Source organism: Telmatherina bonti, assembly GCF_933228915.1.
Source record: "Telmatherina bonti genome assembly, chromosome: 1".
Taxonomy (NCBI): Eukaryota; Metazoa; Chordata; class Actinopteri; order Atheriniformes; family Telmatherinidae; genus Telmatherina; species Telmatherina bonti.
Window position 1 is genome coordinate 24,469,023 of NC_136619.1, and position 22,367 is coordinate 24,491,389.

Consider the following 22,367-nt stretch of genomic DNA (forward strand, 5'->3'; position numbering starts at 1 on the left):
TGGCTACTACAAGCTAGATAGTAAGTAAAAGTTAGATAAGGAAGACAATAAAAGCAAGGTTGAGGGAGGAAATGTGACTTTCATTCTGTAGCTGAGCGAGGTTGGAGAATTGTTGGAAGAGCAGCTACAAGAGTTCCATACTGGGAAAATATCTGGGAAAAGCTTTAAGGGCCAATGACCAGAGGAGCTCATACCACAGATGGACCAGACTAGCTGGGAGAAGAAGGACCATTGAGATGTGAATTGCTCATGTTGTAGCAAGTGGATCGTCTGATTTTTCTACTTGTATGCAAACGTGCATGATGTTGCTTACCACTTGACTGTCTTTTTTTCTTTGGTCCTTAGTTCATTTTCTTTTTATTTTAGTTTTATTTCCTTTTTAAATGACAGCAACAACAGCAATAGCAGCCCCAAACATAGTCAGCAGCGCAGTCAGCTAATGTCACCTGCTGGTGGGTGGAGGCACATTACTATATCCACTAATACCACCCTATAGAAGAGGAAAAAGGCAACTCTTGCATGAGCCAATAATTTCATTAAAGCTTTTCTTCGGCTAAAAACTCTTTGAGATATACAATTTTAGGGACCCAGATTATTATTTGGGGTCTTAAGTGGGTCTTAAAATCTAAACTGCTATGGTCCCATTATATTTTTTGTCGATGCATCTGCAGTCATTTAACGTTGGCTCCCTTTTAACAAATTGAACGTTGACCTTTGGAATTATTACTTGTGGTCATACTCTGCAGATTTGTAACAGGAAACTGTTTCTTCAGGTCACGCTCAGTGGGAGGTCTTGGTAGGATTTGGGCCAGTAGTTGCTCTCAGAATCGACTCCAGGAGCCACGTGGACGTCACAGAATCTCCACGGTTATCCAACCCCTGCGTCAGAATGCTGGGGAGGTGGTGGACCTCACTGTTGATGAAGATGGTAAGTATGAATTTAAAAAAAAAACAACAAAAAACCTCCAACCTGCATTTATTTATATGTCTTAAACTAATCATAACTTTGACTTGCTTTTAATTTAGACCACAGACTCTTTTGGCTGGATAAATATGGTATCTTTAGAAAGCTGATTAATATATATAAAAGTCATGGGGATTATTCTTGTGCAGTTGTATGTAGGTGTGGGCATCCTTGAGAACTTATTTAATGGCTTAGGTTGTGGAGCAGGTCATCCAATGACTTTTTTTACATTAGTCTGCCCGAGGGTAGCTGTGGCTACACATGTAGCTTACATCACCAATCATACTTCCCTCTTCCCCACTTTATATCAGCTCATGAGCCCTATCTGAAAACCGATCCTGGAAATTATTATTCCAAGGATTGAATAGTCATGGTTTGTGTAATGGGCCTGTTTCCTCCACTTTAAAGGATGGCCTGTCTTCTTGGAGTATACAGAGTATGAATGAGGAGTGGATGCATAATGGATAAAATGTAAAGTGCTTTGAGTGGCTTGAAAAGTGCTAAAGAAATCTAATCCATTGAAAGTATTTATATCCAACATGTTAAAAACCAAAAAAATTAAAAAAACAAGTTGTGGTGTGTACAGACGTGTGAAAAGACAAAGCTGCTACGTATCCTTATCATTTCATATTTCACTACATCAAACGTTTTCCATTGAATATGTAAGTTTTAAGGTGAAATACATATTGCAAGATGGAAAGTTCAACGGTCCTGTGATGGATTGGTGACCTGTCCAGGGTGTCCCCTGCCTCTTGCCCAATGATTATTGGGATAGGTTTCAGCTTCCCCGCAACCCTTGATTGGACTAAGTGATCAAGAAAATGAATAGATGGAAGTTTAACATTGTGACATTAATATGGGGTATACCACACGTATCTTTGATTTGCTCACCATGGGTTTGATTTTAAAGCGATGTGGAACTTTAGGTTGAGGTTAGGGTGGCCAGATGTCACGCTTTGTGCGGGATTGTCCCGCATTTCTATTACTTTTCACACATCCCACAAACTGTCCCGCATTGTTATGACCAGGCTATACTTTTGTGAAGGAAAAAAAAACAAACAAAACAAACTGACTTTTACTAATTGTGTGTGGCAAAATATTTGACGGCTGTCACATCACGTCGCCTGCTGATTTGATTGACACTCATGTCAATCAAACTATAGGAGGAGGGACTTAATGCATGTCTGGGATGCACCGGTGCACCCACTAACGAAAATAAATAAATAAATAGAAAAACAACTGATTGATCATGGAGGACTGGGAGACGACCACAGCGAAGAAGAAAAGAAAGTATTGTTACAACAAAGACTGGGAAAGCATATATTACTGGGTTAAACCTGTTCGAGGAGACTGTGAGGGTATTTTGTGATGTTTGTCAAAGTAACTTTCCCGTGTCACACGGCGTAGAATATAATGTGAAACGGCACCAAAAATGCGAGAGTCACATAAAAGACGCGCTACTCACAGGGAGGCTTCCCAGTCAATAGACATGTTCCTGATAGCCTCGACTGCTAATTCTGTTTGATTCTGATAGCGTGAAAGGAACAAGGAAATAGTATGCAAGCTTTTACTGTTTCCCTTTGTCAGAGAACTTGATTTTCAATTTTAAAAAAAAGTAACAGATTGGTTATGTTTGGATAGTAATTTTATTACCAAAGAGCAGAATATAAAGATTTTTATTTATTTTTTATAATTTTGTCATGAAAGAGTGAAATCACACATTGTCCCATATATTCATTGTCTTTGTCCCACATTTGGTGAGAGAAGATCTGGTCACCCTAGTTGAGGTGCACACTAATCTGTTTACATGTGTTTTTCATTTCATGAAAATAAGAGCTTTATGCTAAAAATATAAAAAGTAAATGGCCTGATATAAGCCATTATCCAAACAAACCTTTCAAAATGGAAATCTAAATGGTTTATTATTTGCCTATGTAAATTTATAATGTTTTGTAATTATGTCTGAGTGGTTAACAATGAGGGGCTCAGTTGTAAGAATAGTTTGTTCTCATACATTAACCACATTCAATGCCATATTTTTAGTTACTCATTATGTAAGGGGACTGTGAAGTAATCAGCTCATGCCTATGATGTACAGCAAAAAGGCAGAGCACGAAGTATTTGCATGTTTTTGGAGAAGAGGGATCATTTATTTGTTAATATGAAAAGTAGATGGAGTACACACACTGCTATGCTAATGAGGTTTGCTCCTGAATTTCTGCAAATAAGCACACATAGTCCTTGCTGGCATTACTTTATTGCAAACAGTTTGAGTTTAAGGTGGTAAAATGAACTAAGATGGCACACGTTTTAAGGCGCAGAGCTGGTATATTTAGATGGTGTTTTGATAGTCATGAGATGTCACATTACTTTTTTTGGATTGATGGAATGGTTGATTTTTTTTTTTTTTTTTTAAATGTTAAGTTACACCTCATTCCTTGTTATGAGGACTTTCTATATCTGTCATCAGCTCAGCTGAACTCGCACAGTTGTTCCTGCAGCTTACTGCCCAAAATCCTCCTAATTAAAACTGTTTTATTTTTCTTCAGATCTCTCAGTTGTGCCAACAACCTCTGGCAGCATTCACCCCCAGGCAGTCAGGTCATCGTCTTCATCATCCTCCCATCATGCCTCTACCTCAGAGCTCAACGATGCCCCAGGTCCTTCCACTAGCTGCTCAGGTTCAATACCTGAAAGTATGCATACACAGAGGCCAAGTGTCTCTGCTCGCACAGCCACAGAGGGTAAGAAGGCACATGCCTCAATGAAACCTGCTTATGTAGACTGTTTTTTTCCCCAACTCTTGTTCAGAAGAAGCATAAGACAGAGATAATATCCTTTTGCAGTCTGGTAAATGCATTGAATGCTATCCTGCTGTTTTGATTTTGCCGTTTCACTCATTTTTGTCTTCTTCTCAGCAGACGACAGCAGAGCAGGCATGTCGGGTGCAGTAGGAGAAAACACAGGCACAGCCATGCCCAGACTCCCATCCTGCTGTCAGCAGCATTCCCCGTGTGGAGGCCCCTCCCCTGGCCACTTGTCCCTGAGCCACTCCCATTCAAGTTGCTTGCAGGCATCGTCTTCTCAGCAGACCACTGGCTCTCAGCACAGCCACAGCAACACTCACCACTTTCTCCACCATGTCCATCACCCTGCACCGCAGCCCCCAGGAACTGTGCCCTTTCAGGAGCCAAGCTGCCACGTGGAGCGTCCCAGTGCTTTGCCTGCCCCCTGTGCAGGAATAAGCGGCAGCAGCAACAACAATAGTAGCAGCAATGCAGCCCACTACCATGATCAGGTATGTCTGTGATGTTTGTTAATTATGCCAGCATATTGAAGTTGTGCTGTAGTCTGTAAGTTATTGCCGTTTTAATCTTCCACATAAATTCAGCTCCCATGAACACGAAAACAAAAGATACTGTCTGATCTAACAGTGTGTTTTAATTAAAAATACAGCTTGCCGTTCACGTTCATGTTCTCATACTTCTTTTAATATTTCTGCTTTCCTCCCACAGCAAACTCTGCCAGTAGACCTGAGCAACAGCAGTGTTCGGAGTAGTGGAAACAGTGGGGCTAGTTTCCATGGCAGCACTTCAGCCTTTGACCCATGCTGCCCTGGCTCCACATCACGGCCTCCTGCCTATGTTTCACATGCGACCCCTGGGCCCAGCCAGCCAGCTGTGGTGGACTCTTTTGGCTCCTCCATGGTGGCTCAGCCACAAACCCAACCTCAGCCCTGCAGACATTACATGCACCCGTCTTGTGAGTAGGCTGCTATGATGCATTGCATCAAGTCGAACATTCACTGATGTTCTAATGCCTCGATTTACAATCAAAATTTCAGTCATCTGCTTCTGAATGATGGAAATCCCTCTTGTGGTGTCATAGTTTGTGTAAAATAGTGAATGAAATCCATCCTCAAAATCAAATGCTGAACAGAGGGCGATGGTTAATGCACCAAGTGCTGAGAGAGATGAACAAGGCAATGTTAATTGCTACTCATGATATTCCTGTATGGAGAGAGAGAAGTGCTGTGACAAGGCTTCCTAATGTATGAGAAATTGCTGGTTGTTTGTTCCTTTGATTTTCCCCATTGGCCTGCCAGTGCCATGTCAGTCCAGACAGAAGACAGCAATGTAGTTTATACCAAGAACAGTTAAACCAAGAAGTATATGGAAATTTATTTAATAAATGACTCATTATAGTGAACTGTGTGTCCTTGGTAAATGCACGTATTACTAACCAGCATTGTTTTAAAATGACAGTATTTACAAAAAAAATTTTTTTAAAGCAATAAATAGATTCACAGCAGAGGCAAGCTGGAAAGTCCCGACTGCGTTGTTTGGTGTTTAACAAGAACACAAATGCAGACTTTCACCAGCCTTGGGAAGATTATTTTCTGAATGTTTCTTTCTTTTCACTTCCAGATGGCTCTCTAACACGTTCCTTGCATCATCAGCCATCCACTACCTGCCCTCATTCCCACGGGAACCCCCAACTTACACCTCAGCCCCCTCCTCAAGGCGAATTTCTCATTCCCCACACCTTTCATACACCACTGCCATCCCACCCATCAGGTCATGCAGTTCCTCCCGCCCCTCCCCCTCCTCTATCTACTCACCACCTCTCTACTTCAAGTGCCCCACTGGCCCAACACCTTCCTACAGACCACCAAACCTTGCCGCACCATATGCCAACACTGGGACCTTCAGTGCAGAGGCTCCATCAGCATGAGATGCTACAGAGGATGGAAGTTCAGAGGCGGAGGATGATGCAGCACCCCACGTACGTATGGTTATCATCCAGTTATAAGATATGAGTTATAGACAAGTCATTGTAGAAAATGTATTTCTCTTTTCTTTGCAGGCGAGCACATGAGCGTCCGCCTCCTCATCCCCACAGAATGCATCCCAATTATGGCCATGGGCACCACATCCATGTGCCACAAACTATGTCTTCCCATCCTCGCCAGCCTGAGCAGAGAACAGCATGGTCAGTATCGGCAGTAATAAGGCTTGACAGATAGTTGGATTTAGTCTAGTTTACAACCAGGGTGCAAAACCGATACGATAGATTTCTAATTTCACAACAATTCTATAACTTAAAATTTTATTCCACGGGTTAAATGACGAAAGTATTGACATAAAAAATTACTTTTTGATGTTTTTAAACAGGGAGCTGGGCATAGAAGCTGGAGTACCTGTGGCACCATACACGTCAGGGCACCTGCACTCCCACTTGCCCCATTACCATCCTCCACCAAGACTGCACCACTTCCCTATTCCCTTTATGGTAAGAAAAAGCCTGAGCACAAAGGCACCCATTAGCATATATAATAATGTAATATCTTCATGCAAAGTTTGGGTGTGATTAATTGCGATGGCCTCTTATTTATTACATCAGTTATTTCAAGGATGATTTTGTGAACCACATGAATAATTCATTAGCAATTAATAGCAGCTCATGAAGCATTTCAAGTGCACACTCAACACATCCAGAATCCTTGAGTCAAATCTCTCCCATATTTATATGGTTGCTTTGTGGTGCAATGGTAGAATTCATTATCTGTGATCTGTACCATTGCTGCCTTCATTACATATAGTTTTTAAACATTGTAACTTTGTTATAAATCAGCTTCAGAAACACAATCAGCACCTCTGGAAACAGAATACTGAATTTAGGCTTTGCTGTAATTTTCTTAACTAAACTAACTGTCCTGCAATTTTGTATTCTTCGTAGCACACTGGCATTTCAGAAGTGACCTACCCGCACATTAGGTACATCTCATCTAGAATGACTGGCTTTGGAAGAACCTATGAGGTAAGTACTGCTTTAGTATTTGTAACAAAGTGGGAAATTGTAAATAACTACCACTCTTTCATTTATCATTGCTATTGGATCTGTTAACTTTATAATTACATCATGTTTATTTTTTATTTTGATTGTGTTGCATAACTAACGTTGGTTTATTTGCACTAAAAATACATCCTGGAATGGAAAAAAACGCTGTTGTTGGAAAAATAAAAAAGGAATTATGTAGCTTAACATGTTGCAGAGTCACAGTCACTTTTGTCTTAGCTGTTTGGACAATAATTATGAAGTCAGTTGTTTGACTACTGAGTTCAGGTTTATGTCAGTGCATTTGAGCAAGGCAAAAAACTCCAAGGCGCTGCCAAAACACGTGTGCTGAGGCTATTTTGTGCAGAAATGGCTTTTGCCTTACTGAGGAACGTCTTCTTTTTGCTTCATTTGTGTTACCATCCAGCATGTTTCTTTGTATGCAACAAAAACCAAATACTGGTAATTTTTGTTAAAAGATGACTCGCACCGACACCTGTGATGAACATTTGCTAAAGTTCTAACTTTAAAGAAGAATTTAGACAGCAATGTCATTCTTTGTCATTATTAAATGATTGGGCTAAACTTAAGGTGGTTGAAAAAAAAGGCATAACAAGATCTGCAATGAAAACATAAGTTTGTATCAGGTGACATTGTCAGCCTGAGAGCATTTTTCTGCACTGCTTCCATCAGGACCTGCTGCATTTAGAAGAAAGACTGGGGACTGTGAACCGAGGAGCCTCTCAGGGAACCATAGAGAGGTGTACCTACCCACACAAGTACAAAAAAGTAAGGGCTTGTCAGAGTGTACACATCACTATACTGATTACCAGTTATGTTAATGCTGCATGCTTGATAGTGTATTCTGGGACAGAGTGTGCACTGGTCTTTTGTACTCATTTCAAACATCTCATGTTTTTCCTACATTTAGCAAATACAGTAGTGTCTTTTACCAGAAATTGCAGCTGTGAAGATATTGTTGGGGAACATTTTCCTTAGAGGTCTACAAATGTATCTATATAAGCAATCTAACACCCTGCCACCCAATACAGAAGGTGTTGGAGAGAGACATTGACCAACAGTTAACCCCTGAAGCTTGGGCATCTATTGGGAAAAATATGCACGCAACCCCAGAATCGGTGAGAAATAACAAACAAATCAATTTGGAAACATGTCTCTGCTCACATGTACAATAGATATTAGTGTTACTCTTGGGGGCCTGGGAATTCGGCCAATAACATTTTACATTTTTATTTCATTTTGTCTTATTTTATCTTTTATTTTTTTCCCCCAAAGTGTTATTCTGTTTCAGAACAAAATGACCATTCTCTCTGTCCCCAATTTTTAAGTTTGTTTTGTTGAAATGATTGTTCAAAAGACATTTACTCCTTTATTGATACTCCTGTAATGACATATTTTTATATAAATGTCACACATATCTCTTATCTTACACATGTATGTGTGTGTGTCTATATATATATATATATATATATATATATATATATATATATATATATATATATATATATATATATATATATATATATATATATATATGAATAAATAAATTCTAACTATCAGTCATGACTTATTGTAGCTGTTTTGCTAACCGATGCTGCACATGGAAAGTCATGTCTTCAAACGTGTCTCACAAACAGAGAAAGCTGCATTGTAAGCAAGATGAAGACGAAGGCGCTGATGAAGATACAGAAGAAAAATGCACCATCTGTTTGTCAATATTGGAGGAGGGGGAGGACGTCAGGTAAATGTGTCTCCTAAGAGTGTTTGTCCCACACGTTTTGTGGTTTTAGGTGTGTGTGAATTATACTTTCTGTGTGTCTCTATTAAGAAAAAGCATGTTGGATGGCATGTGCAGTCCTTAGGTTTTTGCTCAGCCTCTTGAGAGGATTTTTTTTTTTTTTTTTTTTTTTTGTCTGAAGCAAAAAACACACACACAAATAAACCCCAGAGGTGTTATAATAACCAGCAGAAAATTCCCGAGTGCCTTAAAATTATTATCCACATGGAGCTGCTTTTTGGCACTCATTCAGGCTTTTAAAGACACATTTCTGCCCTCTGTTGGTATTAAAAGACAGTGTTTGATTTTTTTTTTTTTTTGTTACATAGGTTTCGATTTTGTAATATAATATAATATAATATAATATATAATGTGATGTAAATATAACAGATTAAATAAAGGGAAGCTGTCGGTCTAAAGGTCTGTTAACTTCTGTTGTCACTATTTGAAGCAATGCACATTATTAGGATGTTAAAGTTTTCTTCCGCCTCTCCCCATTGTCTCCCCTGCAGACGCCTGCCATGTATGCACCTCTTCCATCAGCTGTGTGTGGATCAGTGGCTCCTTACCAATAAGAAGTGCCCCATCTGTAGAGTGGACATTGAGGCGCAGCTGTCTGCCGAGAGTTGATGCTGTTTTTCTAACAACCCTTTTCAGAATTTATTTTGAAGTCATTAATTTTCTCTTCAGTACTGCAGTCAACCAAAGATGGCATGAATTACCTGCGCCGCTCTACTTGGAGAAAATGGTAAAAAAAAAATTAAAAAAGAGAAAAAATTAACTTCTGACAAAAACGCATTGAGCCTATAGTGCCAGCTCTCACATATTACTACAACAGCTAGAAATCTCCATTAAGGGTTTAAGACTTTTATTGTATTTATGAAGCTTTCATGTAGCTTTTGATTGTTTCCTCAAGTGTCATTTTGTTTTGTTTCTCTGCATGTTTCCTTGCAATGCATTTTTTGCACATATAACATGGGCTTAACACAGCCTAACGAGTTGCAGGTGAGGGTAGCTGCTCTAGTAAAGATGCATTTCTGTAAACCAAATGCCTTGCTTTACTAGAATAGAATGTCAGCCTCCGGTTTTTAAAAATAAAAACATTGCAGGATTCATTTTACCAATCATTGTATTAATTAGTTCATGTTTAGAAGATGTGGATTGTTAGTGATTTCTTTTCTTTTCTTTTCTTTTTTTTCTTTTTTTTTTTTTTTTTTTTTAGGTAAATCAAGACATTCCTAACTAGGAAAATATGTTAACAGAACAGCTGCTGTATTAGTGCACACCCAGTATTTCTAGAGTGGAAAATAAACTCTACTGTTCACCTCACTCCCAGAATATGCACATGCTTTGCTACAATTACATGTCCTCCTGCACCTTCATTTAACACCGTTACCACCATCTGATGTATTTTAGAGAGCAAGGAAAAGAATGTCACATCCCTCTCTTGACTGTTCTTTCGAAACTGAGCGATTGTCGGGAACTGCTGTGAATCTTTTCTTGACTTTGATGAGGTTCCTTTCTGCAAATGGGCCTGTGATGCTTAACTAGCTTCCTGTAAGATGATCTCAGACTTATATGTGTTAGAGATTTCACATGAGCCTGCAAACTGGGATCATGTTCATTTGATACAGGCAGTGGCAATGACTTTTTAATCTTGTGTGCGTGCGTTTGTATGTGTGTGTTCAGAGGGAAATGCACAGCTCAGATAAATATTTACTGTTAGTTCTCACACTTCGAACCATTTCACCCACCCTCCCTTTTTGTCTCTCTGTAGTTGAGCAGCAGCATCCATTGTGGATGCTGCAGAAAGAAAAACACTAATACTGTTGACTAACTCACTTGCATAGACTTGCACAAGAGAGAAAAAAGCAGGAGGATAGTAATGAATATGACAGTGTGCTGAGGCCATGTATTTCCACTCTGATCAATATGAAAAAAGAAAAAAAAAGATATTTTGAATTGAGTGTTGAAATGCAGTACTTAAAGCTGGTATCCATGCATTCATTGACTTAAAGGCACCAGGATCATATTCTGTGGGATTTATATTAGTTTTGAAAAATAATATTAATAAACTTGGATAACTCTTGATGAAGTCCTTGCTTTGGTGTCCTCTTTGAAAATTGCACTTTGAAAGTCCAATCCTCACAGCTGTAGCTGAAGTATTTATTTTGTTTTGTCTATTTTTAAATAGGTAAAGGAAATAATTCAGTTCTTATTTTTACAAGCCAGTTTAATTTATTTCTTAGTAATTTTAATAGAAAATTAACATTTGTTATAGAATTTATATTCTACATTTTTTATAAGTTACTTAGTTTCAGCTCAGACTTGCTTGTACATATATTGAATAGAATCTACAGAGTTGAGTGTTACTTGGTTGCAAATTAAACTTGGCACAGAAAGTAAAGCCATTTCTTTTGGGTCAGTTATACTCCACTTCAGTTCTGTTGTGTTATACACCGTTGGGAAGCTTGATTGGTCCCTTTTAAAACAAGATATAACTTGTAAGGATTGTGCTTTTCTAGAATGAACAGCACAGCTAACGTAGTTAGTACCAAAGTAGGTGAAGCCACCCCAAAAATAGATGTCAACCAGCACGGTTGTGTTGGTCCCTACAGCACATACACCATGCCCAAAGTGATTTAAGTTATCTTCCAGCTTTCCACTTGGATGTTCTGGAGGTACTCTGCGACGATCCTGGCTCTGTGGAGTTGTCATCTGAGTAATGAGGCAATTTAGGTCACAGTTTCTGGAGATATGGGTTCACCAATGGCTCCAGCATCTTACTCGGACATGTCTGTCAGTATGGTGCCAGTCATACATCTGAGACTGACACATACATAGCAACGTAGCATAGCATCAGAAAATACAAATAAAAGTTTGGAGAATTTGACACATTGTACTTTGGGCACTGTTTACACTTTCAGCTGTTCTCACTCCACAGTCATGATTGTTGCACATTGTCATTATAAATGCTGGAAATCAGGCTTTCTAATACACCAGTGGGTATTTTAAAAGGAGAAAATAATGAATCAAATACAAATTTCATTACTGTTTTTTCTAAGAGATACAAATTTTGATCTAGGTATACTTTATAAAAGATATATATGAATTAATAAAACTGTAGTATAGTTTTCAAATGGCTTTACATTGTGTAGGGCTGCCTTAGACATTTTCAGTTTGTGTCTATAAGATCTGAGTTTGTCGTCTTACAGATCGGACTGTCACAATGAAAACATGACTAAGCCATTTGAGCACCTTGTTAATACTCAACGGTGACAGAGCTTCTCATTTTGATGGCTCTGACAGTTTTATCGACAAATACTTTTACTTGCTTTTGAGGGATGAACTATCAAATTTTAGCAAGTGACGCTTTTGCAGATTATCCTTAAGGTTCTACAATTTGCACTGTTTTGAGAAACGTACTGTTCTTTAAATGTTAATTCCGTTGTGAGAAATGCACAAAAGCAACTGTAAAAAACTGTAAAAAGAAATTAGATGGGGAAGTCATTTCTGTACTAATTGATAAAAACAGAATAATAGACAATGTTATAGCATGGTTGGCATAGACTGAAATGTGGAAAATGAAACAGAAAATTAAAGACTTTTGTGCATATATAGAGACCACTTCAGAGTAGACTGAATGATGTCAAATGAGTTCAGATTAGGTTACCTGATAGAGCCACAAAATATATTTTTTAAACATGGAAAGTTAAGTTTGTCAAAGCAGAAAAAGCTAAACTCGAGGATAAAGTCAGGTGCAATTTTTCCATCAACCACAAGATGGACATAATGTACCAAGAGAGAATATGAAAACAGTTAATCTTTTCAACCAAACTGCAGGGGAAATTTTTTTTTGTTTCATTAGGTCTGTTCATTGAAACTTTAGCTAAAACAACATATTATACGTAAAACATATAAAGTATGTGACTCAAATATCAATTGATGTGTACACCATGACAAGTGGTGCTACTTCCTAATAACATAGAGTGGTTGACATGCAGATACTAAGTTAGTAACTGTATGTTAAATCAAAGAATACCATCGTAATGAGCAGAGTAACTTTGGGTATTACTAAGTGAATAAGTTCCATTAATTCGGCTAAATTCCCATCATGAACTGTTAACTGAACTGGAAGACTGATGCAACTTTGACTTTTTCAAAAGTGTTTTATTGCACTGTTGCATCAACTTTCTTTGGGCCACTGACATTTATCTGAATCTATTAGCTTGTAACCAATAACTCAAGTATGGTACAAAGTTTGTGAATATAAATCATCTCCAATAATAAATCAGAACACAAAAATTAATTATTCAATGTTGTATGCTTTATTAAAAGACTCCAGAAGAATCTAATGGTGTGTATTGCACTAGAATGCTTTAACCTGAATTACACTGCATAAAAAATATTTTTTTCCCTTATAAAACTGCATTCTTTTTAACAAACAGAAAAACATCATGCCTACCTGTTTCAAAAGCACATATCTTTCTTGTTTATTGTTGTAACAGCCTGGTATTTTGTACATGATTAAATAAAGAATGAAAATTTATTTTCATAGTGTCTTTTTCATTGTCTTCTGCATATATTTCTTGGAAACTGGTGAAGATCAGGGGGTGCATTCTAGCTTGAAATTCACCAGGGTGTGGTACCTTTCATAGCATGGGAAGAGGCACATAGGTACATTGCACTTCTTGCGAACATATTGCGTCTGGTGTCTCTTCTTCTCCCTGTCTGAACATACAACACAGTCGGGGCTTGACGGCTTCCCAGTGGCAAGCCTCTTGGGATTTATGCCTGGGTAGTGCTCATGCATGTTCAGTCTGGTGGGGGGATTCTCTGTTTTCCTTACCCCTCTTCTTAAGGGACCAGTCTGGTAGGGATCCAAGATGTGGTGAGCAATCTTCAGCCTGAAGGCTTCTGCATTTCTCCATGTCCCTCGTAGGGCCTTCCAAATCACTAGGGCGTTGCAGAAGGTCATCTCAAAGAGATAAAAAAAATACTTTCTTCCACCACTTATTGTTTTTGTGGAGATGCATGTAGTGTGTGAGCTGCTTATCAGCTCTATCAACACCCACCATGTGTCTGGTGTGTGCCTCAATGGCACAAGGCTTCTCAATCACACACTGGTGCTCTGGGTGATACTTCGAGTGGACTGTTTTTCTGAAGGTTTCTGTGCTGTGAACTGTGGTGGCTAGATTGACTGCTCTCTTGTCGTACCAGCTGAGATACAAAATGTTCTGGTATTTCTTGGTGATGGCAGGTTGTCCTGGCTGGGGCTTGGCATTCTTTATTTTCTCTGGGACACCCTGGCGGTTGGGTGTTATTGTGCCACACGCTCCTGTTTCATTTTTGAAGAGTTCTTGGAAAAGTGGGGACGACGAGAAGAAATGATCCATATGCACTATATGCCCTTTGTGGTACAAAGGCTCCACCAAAGAGTTGACCACACAATGGGCCAGTCCCGTGCCCTCTGGTACTGCTTTGTTTTCTTTCCCCATGTAGAGTTGCCAATTCCACAGGTAACCGGTGCGAGAATCAGCAAGTCCCCAAGCTTTTAGTCCCCATTTGTGTGGCTTCTTGGGCATATTCTGCATCAGGTTGGTGGGGCCTTTGAAAGCTATCATGCTCTCATCTACTGCCACTTCTTTCTGTGGATGGAAGAACTTTTGCCACAGATGCAACAGGAGGTCCAGGAAGGGGCGCAACTTGAAGGCTTTGTCATACTCTGGGTTGTCTCTTGGTTTTGCAGTAGTGTTGTCCACAAGATGAAAGAATGACAAAATGCTCAGAAACCTGTCTCGAGCCATCACTTCGCAGAAACCAGGCATTTCTAGAAGTTTATCTGGAGACCAGTAGAGATTGTATGAAGATCTCCTCGTTCGTCCCATCAGCAAGAGCAAAGCAAGAAATGCTCCCATCTCCTCGGTTGTCACTGGCTTCCAGAGATCAACACGACTCCATAGTCTTGCTCTGTCCCTCTTTGCATCTTTTAGTTGGTCCGCATACCGATTAGTCTCGCGGACGAACAGAGCGATGATCTCTTCGTTGAAGAAGAGCTCAAACAGTTCCCCTTCAGACACATCATTGTCTCCTAGATGTGGTCCTGCAAGTTCACGAAATGCTATCAACCACTTGTGGGCAAAACCATCGGAAACTTCCTCACTTGCTTGTTCTTCGCTTTCATTGTCCGAACTGTCACTGCTGCCACCATCACAACCATCCCGCATGTGCATGACACGACATGTTGCTTCTTCCACATCTGCTTCTGGAAATCCAAAAATTCCTTAATCCTCCGAATCATCGTCCATGGATATCTCTCGTGCTATTGTCTCTTCATCAATAGCGGCCACAATTACTCCAAAAAACAGTAAGACAACTTTGAAAAAGTGTTGACAATCACATGCTGCAAAGATCTACACAGAACCGGTTGCAAATGAACGCCAGTCACGAGGCTGAAGTTAGTTTCCGATTCGTAATATGTCTAAAGGGCAATTCCTCTGAATTTTTGGAAAACTAGACTGCATTCGACCAGGTCCAGACAAAAAAAACTATAATACTTAGCCTCTTCAAACCTGGACTGAAATATTCTAAATACTATGCAGATTCATTAAAACATAGTTTCTGATTTGTGAAACATTTATTCTATTTGTGGAAATGCAAATAAGGTTAGTTTCATTACATTTTTTTGGCATCTGGACCACACTAGAACAGGTCCTGACAAAAAACTACAACACCTAAGCTTTTCAAGCCAAGACTGAAATATTCTAAATACTATGCAGATTTAATAAAATAAAATGTCTGATTTGTGAAACTTTTATTCTATTTGTGAAAATGGAAATGAAGCTTGTTTCATTGCATTTAGTGTATGGATGTACACCATGAACTGCATTTTCTTAAATCTGCATAGTTTGTAAAATATTTCAGTCCTGACTTGTAAAGTATAAGTGTTGTAGTTTTTTGTCAGGACCTGGTCTAATGTGGTCCAGATGCCAAAAATGTTGCAAAATGAGCTTTATTTGCATTTTCATAAATAGAATAAAGGTTTCACAAATCAGAAACAATGTTTTAATGAATCTGCATAGTATTTAGAATATTTCAGTCCATGTTTGAAGATTCTAAGTGTTGTAGTTTTTTGTCAGGACCTGGTCTAATGCAATCTAGTTTTCCAACAATTCAGTGGAATTGCCCTTTAGACATATCGCGACTTGGAAGCAAGCGGCAACCTCCGGCGGTTAAAAGTGAAGCCTATGCAGAAGAGCATAAAACTACAGTTCCTCCTTCATCCGCTAGGGGCTGGCTCCAAAACAGAGTAAATCCCCATAGACTCCCATGTTAAAAAGGCCAACTTCACAGCAGAAATAAACATGTTTACAGCCTGGTTCAAAAATCCATTTTCGGTTTATAGGTCAGATTTACCTTCATGACAACTGTGGGGGGAGTGAATTTTTTTCTAACTCGCCCAATTTAAAGTAATTTAACCTCGAAGTTCGGCAAATTTAGGGGCGTGTCCTTTTGATTGACAGGTACCAATCTGGCTTCAAGTAAGAACGTAGAACAACCGCGGTTTTTAGTCGGCGGTTTTTAGTCGGTTAACAGCGTGACTTAGCTTTAGCCCGCTTACCTCCGTTAGCTGGGTAGCTCCCGTTATCTCGGGGTTAGCTTGGTTAGCTTTTAGCTACGGAAAGCTCAGAGTTCGTTCGATGTCAATCATCCGCCATGACCCTCACGGCTGCCCTCTCAGCTCCACCTCTTTGCCCATATTTGTATTTTCAGGGCAAGACGACGCGCATGACGCGGCTAATATGGCGACGGTAGGAACCGCCCACCGAGCTTCAATTCAGCTCTTCAGAAACCTATGGGTGACGTCATGGAGACTCCGTCCATCTCTTTATATACAGTCTATGCTCGGAATCTACGAATCGGAAGCTAACTTCAGCCTCGTCGCCTTTCGTCGCTATGTCGTTCTGAATAATAATATATTCATTTCCGCTCGTATCCCAGTAATACCCGAAGTTTATATTTATTCCTATGGTCTTTTATATACAGTCTTATGGGCGTTACTGTACTTCGGCGCATTCATGCGTCGGCAGTGTGTTGAAGGTTAAACCATCCAAGGCATCATGATGCAGTTATGACAGAATACCAGCATTTATTTTATAACGAATTTTTACTGAATTTATCATAATGTGGTTATGTGGTGGAAAAAAAACAACAACTAAGGAATGTGTAAGTACTGCAACAGCAGTGCAAACAATGTGCAGAAACAGTGAAGCTGAAGCAAAAGGATCTTTGTGTTGTGCCACAAAAAAAAAAAAAAAAAAAAAAAAAAACAATTAAGGAAAAAATTCTTTCACCATACTCGTTTTTACATTGGACAAAACAAACATTTGTTCACCATAGTTTGTGATAACCGCTACAGTTATGTAGCTTCAGATCAACTGGAAATAGAGCAGCCCCATAAGAGTGAAAAAGCAAAGGAAAAGTTTTTTCTTCAGATTCATCAGATAAAAATGCAAAACAAAAAAAGAGAATAAATTTAAATTCTACCGACAGGCAAACTCTTATGTCCTATGAACACATATACAGATTGAGATCTAACGATGCCTGTTATAATTTTTGTAAACAAATTATTCTACTCACCAACTTGGCTTATTGCTAGCATGGCAATCTGTCCTGAACAGACTAAGCTTACTGGCTGTGGCATGAACAAGTAACGGTGTCTGTGTCCAAGGTAGTACCTGTACCGATAAAGTGCTTATACACCACAGACAGCATGCTTAGGTAACTGTACACACAGCTGCTGCTGCTTGTCGAAGATATACTGATGTGATAAGAGAAGAAAAACAAAAACAAAAGTAAGATGATGTTTTCCAGGAGATTCACCACTTAACCAAAATGCCCTTCAACTGCTTTGGTATTTAAAATCATTAGAAAAAAATCACAGTGATGTGATTTATTAAGAGTCTGTTCCTATATTAAAACAAATATCTCTGATAAAACAGCAGTCACTTCAGTTCTGACAGACACAACCATGCTTCCTTCAGCAATCAAACCTTCATCTAAAAATAATATATTGAGAGTAAAAATCACAGCCTGGTCCCAGAGATTTAGCAGATTTCATTCCAATGCTTCAAAAAAAAAAAAAAAAAAAAAAAAAATTAGTTCAATTCCTCAGCAAGATACAATGTCTAAGGAAGAAACAGATAGCTATAAATACAATAAATAGTTTTGTTCAGAACTCAGAGGGACTGTGGAGGAAAACAGACCCTGGGGTCAAACAGTCTTTTTGTCTTTAGAGAAGAGCCTCATTTCAAGACCGGTGGTCTTTTGGTCTCATGGCGTAACCGACAGTTACATTCGTTTATTTAAGGCAGTAGTGGAGGAAGTGTCTCACAGTGCTTCTCTGTTGGCTTCGTCCCATCCTCAGTCCTCCGTGAGGCTCCGTAGGGACACAGCAGGCTTGTTGCCTGGTGCTGCCAATTGGCAGCTTCTATATCTTAGTGACGTAATTGTTCGGGAAGAGTCCCTGCTTTCCACGAAGTCGTCCCGTCCACCATCCAGATGCATCTGGTTGACAAACATGACAACATCAGCGCGCCATTTAAAGAAAAGGTCTTGTAAGAAAATGCTTTCTTTTCACACGCCTACCCTCTTTAATGATGTCAATAATGTCATCGGCATTGAAGCTAAGCTCATCTGTGTCTTGAGCATCGTAGGCGTACAGAGCTCTGCACTGGGGCACCTGGGGTTTGGGTTTGGGTGCAGGCTTCGGTCGCCCTCCCCCTGGTTGAGGCCTGCTGGCTGATGGCCGGTGGGCCCTGAAGTAACAAAAGACAGAGAAAGAAACACACAACTGTCAGGAAGGGCTGCGTCCAGGAGAATTCTGGATGAAAGATTCAGCTATCTGTGCTGCTGCAATTCAAGAGCAGTTCCCAGCAGATATTTATTTCAGTGATGTCACTGGAATAAATGTCAGCGTACAGCTGCATGCAAATGTTTGGGCAACCTTGGTCAAAATATGTTTTATTGTCAAAAAGTACTAAAAGATGAGCTTATATCCAAAAGGCAAAAAAGGTGAACATTTTTTTTATTTTTAAAAAAAATTTTTTTTTATTTGTTTTGTTTTTTACCAGACAGACTTCAATTTCAGATTTTTAAAGTTTCACAATCACAAAAGTGAAAAAATTACCAAAAGCAGATGTTTGGGCACCCTGTATTACCACTAGATAATAACATCTGTCTGATGTCACTTTTTATCGCAGTCAAAAATCCTTCAGTTCTTGCTTTGGAATATTTCTAGTTATCATTTCTTTATAAGTTTATCTTCCATTAACATTGTTATTATCTTGCAAACTCTTTGAGGTTTATATATAGTTTTGGCAATGATTCAGTCGGGACTGTGGCCGGGGTTTTGTTTAGTGTCAAGAAGACATCATATGCTGCACAGTTGGAGAGGTGACATTTTCATTAAGTTCTTCACCTTTACTACTAAAAACATACCTTTGCTTCTTGCTCATCTTTAAGTTTCTTCAGTGCAAAATCCATGAGGCTTAAATCAATGTTAATTTGCAAACGTGAGGCGGGATTTTGTGGTGTCAAAGCAAGAAAGGTTTTCTTTTAAATATATACTTGTGAACGTATTTACATCACAAGTAGATGCCAACCTAAAAACATTATAGCCTTATTCTGCCTTATGAGTCTCATGTGATAATGGAGTGCGATACAGGCCATATATAGTCCATGGCTACTCATTGTTATTTATAAAGTCGCTACTAGCATTTCTGCTAGTTTCTGCTACTTGATCTATTCTAATAAACAGAATGAGGTGAGCATGTTTGCACTTGTTTAAGGCCTGCAACCTCACTTTAATATCTTAGGGGTGCCCAAATATATGCATAATGCTTTTTTTTTTTCTTCCAAATTTTATGAAGCAAAAATGCTACTTTTACCGCACTGCTGCATCTTTAACTTCATTCCTTTCTTTGGAAATTTCAACCCAAATTTGCATGGCATGTTTTTTTTTCTCCCATAAAGTCATGTACATGCATCATCACCATCTTGCAAGAGTACCTGAAAACCAAACAAATAGTACTTTTTGTTGTTTTGTTTTGACCAGTGATCATGAATAATGTAGTTGTTCAAAAATCTGCCACAAGATGGTGATCTTGTACATGATCTCACTTCAGAAAAAACTACCGCTGAACAGATTTTACAGGTGTATCTAAGAAAATTACAATATTATGAAAAAAAGTTCAATATTTTTCATCACTCATTTCAGAATGTGAAACCCATACATTATATAGACTTATTACACACAGAGTGATGCATTTCAAACATTTATTTATTAAAATTTTGATGATTGTGGCTTATAGATGATGAAAACCCAAAATGCTGTGTCTCAGAAAATTAGAATATTAAGAAATAGAATAGTGTGAGCCACAAATATCAAAATTTCAATGACTGAATATTAAAAGTGTTTCACTCTATATGTGTAATGAATCTATAAAATATATAGGTTTCACATTCTGAAATGAGTGACAAAAAATATTGAACTTTTTCACAATATTCAAATTTTCTGAGATGTACCTGTATATCAGAGTAGAAAGTATTACTCCTCTATTCTGTCCATCTTTTAAATTAGTCTTTAGCCTAATTTCAAGCATGTGATACTGAATTACACGTATGATGTAAGTGAGCAGTAAGTTATATGGTTAGTAAACATACTGTATGTACCATATCCCACTAAATGAGTACATCTACCCCCTCCAGTAACATCTGTGTATTGAAAGCAAACTGACTCAGTGGTAAACAGGAGATGTAAAACAATCCTATTTTATTTGAATGAAACTTAGCAACAAGAGTAGAAAATGAAGTAGTAGTTGCCAACTACGGTCAGGCTTTTAGACGCAAGCTGTATAAGAGAGGAAGCATCAGTGTGTTCTGTTGATGAAAGCTTTTCTAATACTGAACCACCACCATAAACACTGCAAACACTCCAACTCACATTCCTCCATTTGAAGATGGCCGTCTGCCTCCAGAACTATAAAAAAATGAATTATCCATATTATGTCAAATTACAGGAAACAAGTATGGGCGTGGGCTGTGTGGGTGTGTTTGTCACTGTTCATATGTAATGAGACCCTGAAAGTAACTGACAGATATATCACTTGATGAAGCTGAGCTGTTACACATGTGAACACTGCATGCCAACATTTTTAGTTATTTATAAAATAAGTAAATAGACCTATGTCATATCGAAAACCTGATTTAAATTAATCTCAATACAGACAATTACCTGCATTTGTTATGAAGTTATTGATCGACAAGTTGACAAATGAGCTTACCCTGCAGCTCCTTGATCAGGGACCCTCAGACAGTCCAGGTTTGGCTGCTGCCGGGTTTTGCCGCCTCGCTCCTTTATCTGGTTGATGTTGCTGGGCAGGATGGGGCGTGATGCGTTGTTGGACGAGGGATGCCGGTGACTGTGATGCTGTGAGTTCCTGTGATTGGCAGCATGGTTGGTGTGTTTCGGGCCACCATTCTGGTGAGCAACTGCAGAGAGAAAAGATATAACTCAGTGTTACAGACTGTGCACCTGCACAGGAGACGAGCTGCTCAGAGCGAGATGTGACCAGGGTACCTGGAGGTCCTGGTGCCGCTCGCGATGGGATGTGCTGGTGTGTTCTGGGCGCGTTGGAACGACCCTGACTGAAGCTCTTCCTGCTTGGACCTGAGACAGAGATTTCCAGGAATACATAAATACAGATGTGAAGGCATTAAAAAAAAAAAAGGTTTGAGCTACATTTAATTTTATTATAGATCCCCCTCATATACTGCTGGCATATACTTAACTAAGAGCACCTTGCATTAAGTGCACTCTTACATGTGCTTGAACTGTATTTCCTTATCCCACAATGCACTTCATCATGGCTACAGATCTGTGTGGTGAGACTGTGAATACTTACGTGTATTCTTGGGAAGCCCGGGGCCAATGCTGACTTGCAGAGATTTGCTGGAAGGCTTCAGTACCGGCAGGTCTCCTTGACCCTGCATAAACACTACCTGCCTGGAGCCACCCCCACTCAGGAAGCCCCAGTTCTCCTTCTTCAGTTTCATCTCCAGTCTAAAAACAATCAAATCAACGGTTTTACAACTAATGCCATGTTAACATTGTATCCATAATTATTAGGAGGTTATTTTGAGGTGAAACTTCTTTATTTTTTGTATTTTTCGGGGGGTCAGATGCTTTTAGCTCAGATTGGACATTTGAATGAGAAGAGTTTGCTAAATAATCATATTATTCCTCATAACTCATCCATTTGTTATGTGGTTACTTACGTGTTATTAAACTTGAGTGGTAGCTTCCTCTGAGTTTTCTCCTCAAACCTTCGGGCCAGCAAGCTGATGAACTCCGTTTTAAAGACGCACTCCAACAGGCTGTCGTATTCCTGCTCATGCAGAATCATGAAGTCATCTTGCAATGTGCTGAAACAATGAATACAGTAACACACACTTTAAAACCAATACAGTAAATGTAATCAGGTTGTTCTGGTTTGTGCTGTGCTTATATGGAAGCTAAGATGGGGAGTCGTCTTTCAGATTTGCATCACAAGCCTCACAAAGCAGCTCACATCCAAGGAGGGGGAGACAGCCTGAACCCGTAACTCACACAAAGATACTTTGTTCCTCCGAACGAGGTGGAGTTTTTCTTCTGATGAGCTTTTTACGACTCCCGCTTTCGCTCGTTCCCCCACCTGGTCCATATTA

The 22,367-nt window shown here is 39.2% G+C and overlaps 3 protein-coding genes across 4 annotated transcripts in view; 1 reads left to right on the top strand and 2 right to left on the bottom strand.

Annotated features, from left to right (window-relative positions):
* The window catches only part of rnf111 (ring finger protein 111), a 28,294-nt gene extending 17,679 nt beyond the window's left edge, over positions 1-10,615 (top strand). The window contains exons 4-14 of one of the 2 annotated variants that reach the window (XM_079242603.1): positions 774-928; positions 3,514-3,708; positions 3,883-4,262; positions 4,480-4,726; positions 5,392-5,749; positions 5,831-5,956; positions 6,139-6,256; positions 6,704-6,784; positions 7,496-7,591; positions 8,461-8,564; positions 9,113-10,615. In XM_079242603.1, coding sequence (XP_079098729.1) covers positions 774-928; positions 3,514-3,708; positions 3,883-4,262; positions 4,480-4,726; positions 5,392-5,749; positions 5,831-5,956; positions 6,139-6,256; positions 6,704-6,784; positions 7,496-7,591; positions 8,461-8,564; positions 9,113-9,230 — 1,978 coding nt within the window. In that variant the 3' untranslated portion in view covers positions 9,231-10,615. The remainder of the gene's footprint in view (positions 1-773; positions 929-3,513; positions 3,709-3,882; positions 4,263-4,479; positions 4,727-5,391; positions 5,750-5,830; positions 5,957-6,138; positions 6,257-6,703; positions 6,785-7,495; positions 7,592-8,460; positions 8,565-9,112) is intronic. The other variant, XM_079242604.1, reaches the window with a different exon arrangement.
* Positions 10,616-13,206: 2,591 nt separating this feature from the next.
* LOC306773184 (piggyBac transposable element-derived protein 4-like) lies at positions 13,207-14,833 on the bottom strand (the record flags this gene model as incomplete). The annotated part of the gene is made up of 2 exons (XM_079262928.1): positions 13,207-13,578; positions 13,676-14,833. The coding sequence occupies 2 exons, from the start codon at positions 14,831-14,833 to the stop codon at positions 13,207-13,209; spliced, it is 1,530 nt and encodes a 509-aa protein (XP_079119054.1).
* A 2,076-nt stretch (positions 14,834-16,909) lies between these two features.
* The window catches only part of myo1ea (myosin IEa), a 54,370-nt gene continuing 48,912 nt past the window's right edge, over positions 16,910-22,367 (bottom strand). Inside the window, exons 23-28 of the mRNA XM_079244737.1 lie at positions 21,939-22,085; positions 21,566-21,723; positions 21,241-21,330; positions 20,945-21,152; positions 18,249-18,418; positions 16,910-18,167 (exon numbers count right to left, since the gene is read on the bottom strand). Coding sequence (XP_079100863.1) covers positions 18,091-18,167; positions 18,249-18,418; positions 20,945-21,152; positions 21,241-21,330; positions 21,566-21,723; positions 21,939-22,085 — 850 coding nt within the window. The 3' untranslated portion in view covers positions 16,910-18,090. The remainder of the gene's footprint in view (positions 18,168-18,248; positions 18,419-20,944; positions 21,153-21,240; positions 21,331-21,565; positions 21,724-21,938; positions 22,086-22,367) is intronic.